This window comes from Pseudopodoces humilis, chromosome 22, assembly GCF_049639895.1.
Source record: "Pseudopodoces humilis isolate 2021_Gansu_Grassland_sample_001 chromosome 22, ASM4963989v1, whole genome shotgun sequence".
Lineage (NCBI taxonomy): Eukaryota > Metazoa > Chordata > Aves > Passeriformes > Paridae > Pseudopodoces > Pseudopodoces humilis.
The window spans coordinates 4,407,537-4,417,536 of record NC_142221.1 but is presented as its reverse complement, the minus strand read 5'-3'; the positions used below and the strand labels follow the sequence as shown (position 1 = coordinate 4,417,536).

At 41.8% G+C, this 10,000-nt stretch overlaps 1 protein-coding gene across 1 annotated transcript in view; it reads right to left on the bottom strand.

Moving 5' to 3' along the window:
• Positions 1–1,088: 1,088 nt before the first annotated feature.
• MED27 (mediator complex subunit 27) overlaps positions 1,089–10,000 on the bottom strand; it is an 83,482-nt gene continuing 74,570 nt past the window's right edge. The window contains exons 7-8 of the mRNA XM_005527293.2: positions 4,075–4,152; positions 1,089–1,561 (exon numbers count right to left, since the gene is read on the bottom strand). Coding sequence (XP_005527350.2) covers positions 1,427–1,561; positions 4,075–4,152 — 213 coding nt within the window. The 3' untranslated portion in view covers positions 1,089–1,426. The remainder of the gene's footprint in view (positions 1,562–4,074; positions 4,153–10,000) is intronic.

Below are 10,000 nucleotides of genomic sequence, written 5' to 3'. Positions count from 1 at the left end.
GCTGATCTTTGGACTGAGAAGGCTGCTTGGGTCAAGTAACAGCCCAAAAAGTTTTCATTAGGTAATTCAACTGCAGCTGGCTCAAATGGCCATTATCCTGCTGGTAAATGCTTGGTAATTCTTCTGTTTGGCAACTGGGAATATTACAACTAATATGAATAAAAAATTAGATCTCATTATTAACATCCTGAAACACACACACTGCCATCCTTCACACCCAATGTTGTGCCTCCAGTCCTAAACATGCATTTTCATATGAGCCAGTCCTGCAAAAGAAGCTTGTCCAAAGGCAGAAGGAACCTCAAAAATTACACTGCAGCACTGTCAATTTATTTGAAAATTAATGGAGTGACAAGAATCCTCCAGAGCTCCCCTTCCCAGCTCCCAAACCAGCTGATTCCGAAAGCCTTTGTGGTTTGTAGAAGCAAAAGGTGGGAATGAGAGTGGAATTAATCAAATTGACACAGGAGATAAGGATTCAGGAAAATCCCACAAGAGACATTTCACCCACTACACCCCCAGGCTGGGACAGGAGCAGGGACCTTTCCCTGTGTCTGGGGGAAGGAAAACCGGCCAAGGCTCACAGGAGGGAACTCTCCCATCCCTTCGGAGCTCGGGGATTGCTGGGAGGGATCCTGCTCTTCTCCAGCATGTTCTGTGGACATTTAGGGAACACACTGGATCCCTGCTCTGCAGAAATGCTGCTTTAGGGCTGAATTGTTTCAGTTGTAGAACACCACTGTCACTGCTCATCACACATTTCCTAACTACTTCATACATGCAGATTTTGTTAACTTTTCTCATTACAATTTTAGTAAAGGAAAACATCTGTTTCCCCCTGCCTTAGAAAGTTACACTGCATCTTCCAAGCTGCCACATGCCTTGGAAATTCTGCGTTTAATCAATGCCATAATCTCCTCTTCCACTAAAAAACCCCAGCACTCAGATAAGCAGCCTTGCAACAATTCCCAGCCCAACATTTCAGCATGTTTCAATGTTTCCAGTTTTCCTAAAGAAAAGAGCAGCACTAAAAACCCACACCAAACTCAAAGGTTTTGCTGACCAAATAACGAAACAAACAGCAAAAATTTTGAGAATACAAAATTTATTTCAAGCTTAAAAAACTCCTCAGCATTGCAAATTCTGTCACAAAACGCAAACTGTACAATGGATATTTTCATTAAAGTTTAGAGTAATGATAATTACTGCCAGATCTTCCCAGGCAGATCAGTTCAGATCACACACAGCTTCTTCCCATCCTCTCCAAGATGTATCAGCCTCACATGTGCCTCGCAGATGGCTGTTCCAGAGTCAAGTGTTTCAGTGCAACCTCAGTGCATAGGACAGGGAGGTTCAGAAGTGGAGCCATCAGTGCTGTCCCAACCCCCCTGAGGGCTGACTCCTGCTGGTGGAAGGCTCTGGGCTCCTACTGCCTGCAGGTGTCGTGGAAAGCCTCGAGTGTTCGGAAGTCCCTCCACGTGGGTGGCAGGCCATCCTGCAGGAACTTCCCACAGCGCTGGCACGGAGCCTGGAACAGCTTTATGTAACTCCTTAGCCAGGTCTAAAAGGAAAAAGGGAGAGAAATTAAAGAAAACTGGATATGGATGTTCCCCTTTGTCATTATTCTTGTCAAACAGGAACCGCAAGGACAGAGTTGTGCTTTGGCCAGGCCCCAGTGAGGTGCAGGGTGATTTTATAAACACAAGCACACTGAAGATTACAAGGTCACTGTAGATCTGCATTCCCACTTTATTAATAATTTATTAATAATCTCTTGCTTTTTCAGTCACTTAAGCAAATTTGTTAATAGAAATTCCTGCCCTGTGAGCAGGAGGCACTCACAGCTCCAGAATTGCGAGGGGAGGCGAGTGCTGCAACACCTTTTACTTTTGCTGGGATATAATTGCTCCTGATGGTGCCTTCTCCAGCTGAGTATTGGTTTGTCTCCTGCCACAACCATCTATCACCCCCTGCAGCACTCCCACTGCAGGCTGGGCTCTCCAGAGCCAAAGACAGAAGGACTCCCACATCCAGCTAATGAACTTCCTCTCTAATGTGATTTTAGGATCAATACTCACTGATCATAAAAATACTGAGCCATTTTAAACCTGATTACACTGATGACTACATATATATATATATATATATATATATACATACATACAAATAAAAGGCCAGTAGTGCTGAACAACAGAGGGTAAGTTCAGATGTTCCTTCACAAAGTTCCTGTCTGAAATGGGTTGTTCCCATTGTCACACGCAGCAATGAGCATTGCATAACCCAATTCCCCACTCAAGGAGATACACAACTCAAAAAACCCTAAACCAGCAGATTTATACTGTGAAGGATGCACATGAATCTTGTCATTTAAAGTCCTATTGAATTACATCGATAAGAGAAAATTGCTCTCTGAAGAAGAGGTCAGCTGAGTTTATTGAAACAAATCCTTCCATCTTCATCAGAGTCTTCTCTATAGCAACCAAACCTTGGGCCGTCAATAACTCTCCTCCAGAAGAACTAGATCTTGTCTGGGTTGAGCAGTAAATATGAGGACAAGGGCAACACAACTCTAAAAGTAAACTGCTGTTATTTACTTCAGCTTGGATGGGCTTTGCTTGCACTATCAAGAAATCGGATTTTCTGAGCCATAATACAAAAACAGGTAAATGAAGTTACATTGTGCACTTGAGATGTGTGTTGACAGAAAAGAAAGGAATGGGTTCCTTGTTTCCACTGGAAAATTAGGGCTTCAGAAGATCCTGTCATGTGGATTGCACAAGTGACAGGTCAAAGGCCTAACATACTGACACTTGTGCTGGTTTTGCTTTGTTGGGAGTTTTGGTGTTTTCTCTGATCAATACAGCAGGGCTTAGGCTCACACAAACCACTTGTTCTATTAAACATTCATTTTCAGGACCATGTTGAACATGGATCTGACCAGTAATGGCTGCTTTCACTTTTCAAAACCTATTATTTTAAGATGTACTCTGCAAATCTCTCATCTTAGTGGCCTTTTTGTTAAATAACCAATCCAGCACAGCAGAGAGCAGAGCCTGACTGTTCTGAAACTACACACTGGAAATTAAGGATGTGAAAGAAGTGCTGAACACTCCTAAAGACAGTGAACAGCAAAATGAGGTTTTTGTTTCCCAAAGTCTCAGCTGCATTGTTCAGGTGAAGGGGTAACATAAGGGAAGGAAATGGAGGAAAAAGCCTGAATTGTAAAGAAAATCTCTCCCAAGATCTTCCATTGGGAGACTGTAGCAGAGAGAACAGCAAGTTTGCACTGCCAAAATTCTTGGTAGAAGGAATTCTGTATCTTAATTCCTTGTTCTCACCCTCTGATTAACAGGGCTGCTTCTTATGCAAGTTTATTTCACAAATATTATTCTAAATCAAAGAGAATTAAAGGGGATAAACTTAAATCTGTATATCAAGGTAGAATAGTACTGGATTAATTTTATTAAGTAAGAAAAGATCTGAATGCTCCAGTATTTCCTTGCTTCTCCAAACACCTGCTGCCGAGCTGGGCGAGTACACACAATTCTACAGGAACAAAGTCTGGATACAGCAAAATGGAATCTTCTGTAAATAATGTAATAATGTAAATAATGCCCATCACTTCCCATACTGGGCAAGCTGCCTCAGCTGGAATACACAGACTGGGAATTTCAATTTCCTCTTACCAGGGAACTTCCAGTAGAGCAGATTTTGTACATCCTGAACTTCCACAGTAGGAACAGTCAAAGGTCTGGGCCATAGGACAGAGTGTGGTTGAGGGAGTTTTTCCTCTTGTCATGGCCCAGACCCAGATGACCCAGACCTCTGCTGACAAGAATCATCAATATTGAGACCTGGGACAGAAGAGCCATTCCCAGCTCAGTTTTCCAACACCAACTACCCCAGGGAAACAGGAATGAGCTCTTCATCCCTGTCCAGGTAGGAGACACAAAGAATCACAGTCACCAGCTCGTTTGAACTGGGGAAATTACAACTGCATCAGAACTGCCTGATGTCAATCACTGCAAACACACTCAGAGCTGGCTGGAAAAATGTGTTTTTCAACACCCTTACCATGAAGGACCTGACCACCACATCTGGCATCTGGGGCAGCTGGTAGTGCAGCAGGGCAGTGGTCGCATGATCTGTCACCTGCATCAGACCAAAAGAGAAAAGAAATACCTTTATTCATTCCCCATTTTAGACAAAGCAGTGTTAACCTATAGGAAAACTATGAATTCCTTGGGGAGGCAGCAGACCAGGGAGTACAAGGATTACTCAGTTTCATTTCCTCTGACATCAGGAATCAATTAATACAATTAAGGTTTATAAATACTTGCATTACTAAAAGATGTCTGATAAAGAGCTTTTTAAATTCCCCAAACAGAGCCATAAGAAGATCATACATCTGGGAATTGCACATGGACACAATACATATAAAATATGTATTTATAATAACAAGAATAATTAAAGAAAAATCAGGAAAATTAACCAATGCTGACAGATTTTTTTAAAAAATAACTACAGTTTATAAAATTATTCTGGAAGGGGCGGTTTCTGACAGTTATGATACAATGTTCTAGCAGCATTCAGCCTGTGAAATGTTATCAGCACAGTCAACAGCTTACTGCTTCTTAGAAATTCCAGGCTGAATGCAAGATATTATTGGAAAAACTCTTTAGGCTGGACAAGAAAGAGCTCAAAACAACAACATAACCACAGGAGCTTTTTCACAGATTTCAACTCATGAATCTCAGTGGTCCTCATCAGTAATGTCAAAGCTTCCAACAAAATACATGACTTTTTAGGGAGTGATTAAATTGTACTTTCTAGTTCTGACATGGAGGAGTGAAGCTCTTCTCAGGGTCAGTCTACAGACAACAGCAAACTTTGAGTAAGAGAAAGTGAGAACTGCAATTCCCATGGCTATTCCCAGCTAACTCCAGTTCCTCATTTGCAGTTCAACTGCCAGTCCAATTCAGCAACGGGAGCTGGAGCACTCCAAGTTTCACTGAAGAAAAGAGACTCGTGCTTGAAGCTATTCAGGGAGGTGGTTTTGCCAAAGATATATTCCTGAATAAATCCATGTATAGCCAGGCTCTCATTCACACCATACAAACTTCCTCCACAGAGCACTCCATCACATCAGTCTGTCTGAATGCAGTTCTGAGTTTTCCTGCTATTTTAGACACAGGATCTGCTCCCCATCATTCTCACACACCCAGCTCCGTTCAGCATGAGCAGGGACTCACATGTGATTCTGACATTTGGAAGGGAAAACTTTCAGGACTTTGCACATTCTGGTGAGTTTGCAAAAATATTCACAAAATGGACCTCGGCCCGTTTTAGCCATTTCTGTGTTACCAAGTAAAAATAAGTATGAGAAATAATGTGATGAACTGTGCATTAATAGCACAGCATAACTCAAACCAGCCATTTATTTTAAACACATATCATGTAGTGCTCAGAAGCCAACCCAAGCCCCACCAGCTATATGATTTTTTTTTTTGAGATTGTGCTTTTATAGGATAGTAGCAGACAAGTCAAAAAATTGGAAGTTCTGAAGATATTTATGAGCAGCCGTTCTCCTTCTGCTGTATTTCTACTTCTAACAAACTGTGGTTTGTTTTGGGTTTTTTTTTCCTCCTGAACTACAAAGTTGTTTTCTCTTGGCACCAAGGAAGTTGCTTAAAAAAAACTGCTATTAACAAATTTAAATTGACTGGCTACTTTGGCAAAGTTGCCCATATGCTGTTGCTATTGTAATGTAAAGATAATGAGATTCCTTGGGGAGATAAAAGCCATCCCAGCATTGCTGGAACACTAATAATGCCTTCTGCATGAAAAGAAGGCGATTTCTACCCTAAACAAGAGCTGATAGCTAAAAAAGATCAAAGTGGGTGTCAAATTTGAGGAAGAAGAGTAAAGGAATGACTCCCCTCCCCTTCCCAACCCAGCAAGGAACGTGAAGTCAAACAGAAAAGAGCTGGGCCATGAATGAACTGCCCAGGGCATCGAGTAAGGGAGAGCTCCATGCTGGTTACCCCCCAAGAAACATGAGAGAAAACACAAAGTGACCAAGATTAACAGGGAAGAGGAAAAACCAAAAAAAGAGGAGGGGGCAAAAGAACAAATCCCAAAAGATCAATACCCAGCTTTCCTAATGGCAATACAATTTCACAGCAAAGCAAAGCAAAACAAACTGCACATGTGCCAGCTCACTTAAGGGACACACTTTTTCTTCCAGCCAAGCTGGAATCAGAAACTAATTTATTCTGGGTGTAGGATGATATTTTGTACATCTCAGGGTTTTATTTTATTAACTCCATTTTTATCGTTGTGTTTTACCTACTGCTATCTAAGTTATCAGTCACTTTCTCATTTCTCTATTTCTTTTTATAGGGAAACATATTCAGGGGAGCACACATCGATTGGGATAGCTCTGCTCTGGACCTTGAAATGGATTTTCAAGAGATCTTGCAGAAGAGTTCAATATTTCACAATTCATCTATTGAAAAGCACTTGTGTTTCTTGTCTAAAAAAAGGAAAAGCAAGGCAATCTCATGCAGCAAAATTCTGCTAAATAAAATAGTCATTGTTTAACTAAGTACTTGGAGACTGAGGCAAATAGGCTTCAGTGACATGGAAAAAACAAATTTGGCAAAGAAACTCAATTTTTCACAGGAAGAGTTGTAATGCATTGGAACAGTACTGAGTTTTCCAAAGATGACACATCCAAAAATGGCTTTATTGGGCTTTGATGAGACTGGTTAGTCACACAGAATTCCCAAAGCTGGAAAATCCAATTAAAACAATTAAATTATACAACGTACAGGTGGAGAAGGCTGAGCAAGTCCTTTCTGTAACTGGGATAAGCAGCACAAAAGCAAAGACCTAAAGGATAGCTTTGCTCCACTGCAGATCAGGTGAATGAAGCTACACCTGGCCTAATAAAAACCATCACATGACTGAATTAAAAAACCTTTCCCTCTCCCCATATATTTTATCCCACTTCCAGGAAATATCCTTCTCAAAAGTAGGTGCAGAACTTCCTTTAAGAGCCACAACTTTCCCTGCTGGTTTATTCCCTCAAGCACAGCACTCACAACTCCATCTAATATAAAGGGATTCTTTTAATCCCCTGGAAAGTTTTTAATTTTTTTTTCCCAAACCCTTGTAAGTTCATGGCCTTAACAGTGGCCTGTAGCAATGAGCTGTGGAGGCTGATCACAGCACTAAGGGAAAGTAAAAAAAGGAAGTTATTTCATTAGTGTTTAGATCTTGTATAGCATGGAAAACTGCATGAACGCCTTTGTTCATTTCCAAGGATTCCCATTACTCAATCTTCTCTCCAGGAACGCATCTGAGTCTCTCTGGAGGGAATGTGGAGCACAGAACGTGTTGCCCAGGAGGTGCTGGGAAGGATGATGGATGGAACAGGCACTGATGAACTCACACAAATCTTTACACACCCTTCCCCACTCTCAGTGCAGGAAAACACCACCACACTTCTCTGAAAGACGGGATTTATCAGCTGTTTTCAGAGCTCACAAAGTGTTTAGTTATTATTTTGCTTGTTCTGCTTATTTGGACTGGGTCACAGAGGTTTTATTTCACTCAAGGAGGTCTTTGAAGAGAGCCAGGGACTGAGCCTGCCCAGGAGCAGCTGTGCAGGTGACCCTGGAACAGCCCAGCTCCTCTCCTTGAGCAGCAGCAGCACAGCCCACGGTTTGTCTCATGCATGCATTCATCCTGCATGTGATCTCACTCTGAGATTATTGACAAGAATACATCTTCATACATTACAATACTTATGTGCCCTTGTGGTGCTGAAAATGCCGTCACTTTGGGATCACACGGCTCACAAACAGCTTCTCAAAGTTCTGGTTAAGATGGGCCCTGGGGAGAAGCAGATCAAGCAAAAACAACCAGTTTGTGGCATTGTTAAAACTGGGGAGACTGTTTAGGTGAAAATAAGGATGGGGCTCTGAGATCAGAAAGAAATATATGGGTTTAAATAAAGCCTTTGCATATGATTTAAACAGTCAACCTCATCACAGTACCCAGAAACACCAGCTATGCTGCTTTTAACTGGGCAGCAGTTTGACACCGTAGCCCAGTTTGATTCACTCACAGCAGCTCCAAAATTCTATGTTCTTCCCTCCTTTTTGAATGCAAAGTTATGAACATCGCACCATTCCTTACAGTTAGCATTTTGAACCCTTTGCACAATGACTAGAATTATGCAGCCTTCATGTATACCAGGATTTAAGCCCCAAAATCTTTCCTTATTTCCTGTTTTATTCCTCTTCTTGCGTTAGTGAATCAAGAGGCACGAAGTGTTAAAATAAGGAGGTTTAAGATGAAAACATTTGCTGCTCCTGCAGAGTTTAAATGGCACACCAACATGGAAGCCTGAAAAACCTTTTGTTTGCTCCTTGTGCCTCTGCCCTTTCAGCATTCCCTTCTCTTATTTCCCAGCTCCATTCTCTGGATCTATCCCTGCTGGTGCATTGAGCACCTATAAGGCTCATTCACCCCAGGACCAGGTTAAGGAAGTCTCCAGGAAATTGGGAAAATGACTGTACACTTGAACAGTAATGGGACCTCCAGGAGCTGGCCCCCGTCAAATCATGCACACTCGGGTATCCTGCCTAATAAGGAGGAAAAGAGAAAAGCCTTGCTGACACAGCCAATGTTTGCAAACAAAAAGTCAGGACAAATTTAGCTTCGTTTGACAGGGTTGGATTGAAGATCAGAGGTCTCTGGTCCTTAATATAGAAAGTCGTGCTGAAACCCTGGGAGAATTTGACAGGCCTGCAGCTCCCCCAGGCAGGGATCTGGGGAGCTCCAGATGCTGTTGTGTCTCTGAAGACAAAGTCTGGGATTTCAGTCAGGTTTTAAAGAAGAACAGCTCTGTCCTTCAGAGGGGCGATGGATTTTACATTTAAAGGCAGCAGAGAAAGGGCAGCCCAGCCTCCTCCATGGGAGGAGCAGTTACTCATCCCTATTTTTCCTTCTTCCACATTGCCATACTGGTGACTGCCATGAGAAACACATTTCAAGAACTTTCAGAGGTGCTGACACATTTACTCATGATTTTTTAGTGGCATGAAAACATTTGTTCAGAAAATCCTGCAGTACAGATCCTACCCTGGTAACAGAGTATAATAGTTTCTGTAACACTATTTTATCTACTTCCATCATTTTGCTGCTGCTAAATCACTACTCCTGGGCATTACAAATACACACAAGTGCAGCTTTAGAGAATAAAGAGGAAATCAAACTAAGCACTGCACCACAGAGAATTTACTATGCTGAACCACAGCACCTTCTATCACCTGTTTGAAAACTTGAGGTGGGTCCCAGACTCAACTTCTTCAACTATCAGCTCAATCTACACCACCTATTGATTAGAAGGTGCCATCACCTTGCACTTTTATCACATTCCTCAGGCAAGAATCTGAGAGCTCTTTGCAACCAATTCAGTGAGAGCTCTTGTGAAGTCAGCAAATATTACCCCAGCCTTAGGGATGAGAAACTCAGCCAAAGAGAGGTGAAGTTGTCCAAGGTAACAGTGACAGAGTCAGCAACAAAATCTATAAAACTACCATAAAACCCCCCCACAGACATTTGTTCAGCTGGTTACAGGACACCCTTTCCCTGAAGTCCTTCTGGGTTGGTTTTTATTTTTTGGTAAATATTAATAATTTGGTATTTATCAAGAGAAAACTGGACAACAGGAACTTAAGAAGAGAAGAAAGATTCTCATTTATCTATACTGCAGCCACAGAGGCAGCAAGAATTTTGTGTTCTCACTCATCTCTTCCAGCTTCTGCTCTGAAAGCATCACCTGGACATGAAGGGAAATTTATTCCACTTATTTATGCACCCTGAGTCCTTAATGTGGACATCTAAGCAAACTAGACATTTACTGTAGTCTGTTATCTTTCTATAGACAATTATATCATCAAAACCTGATTATTTATTATCATTTAAC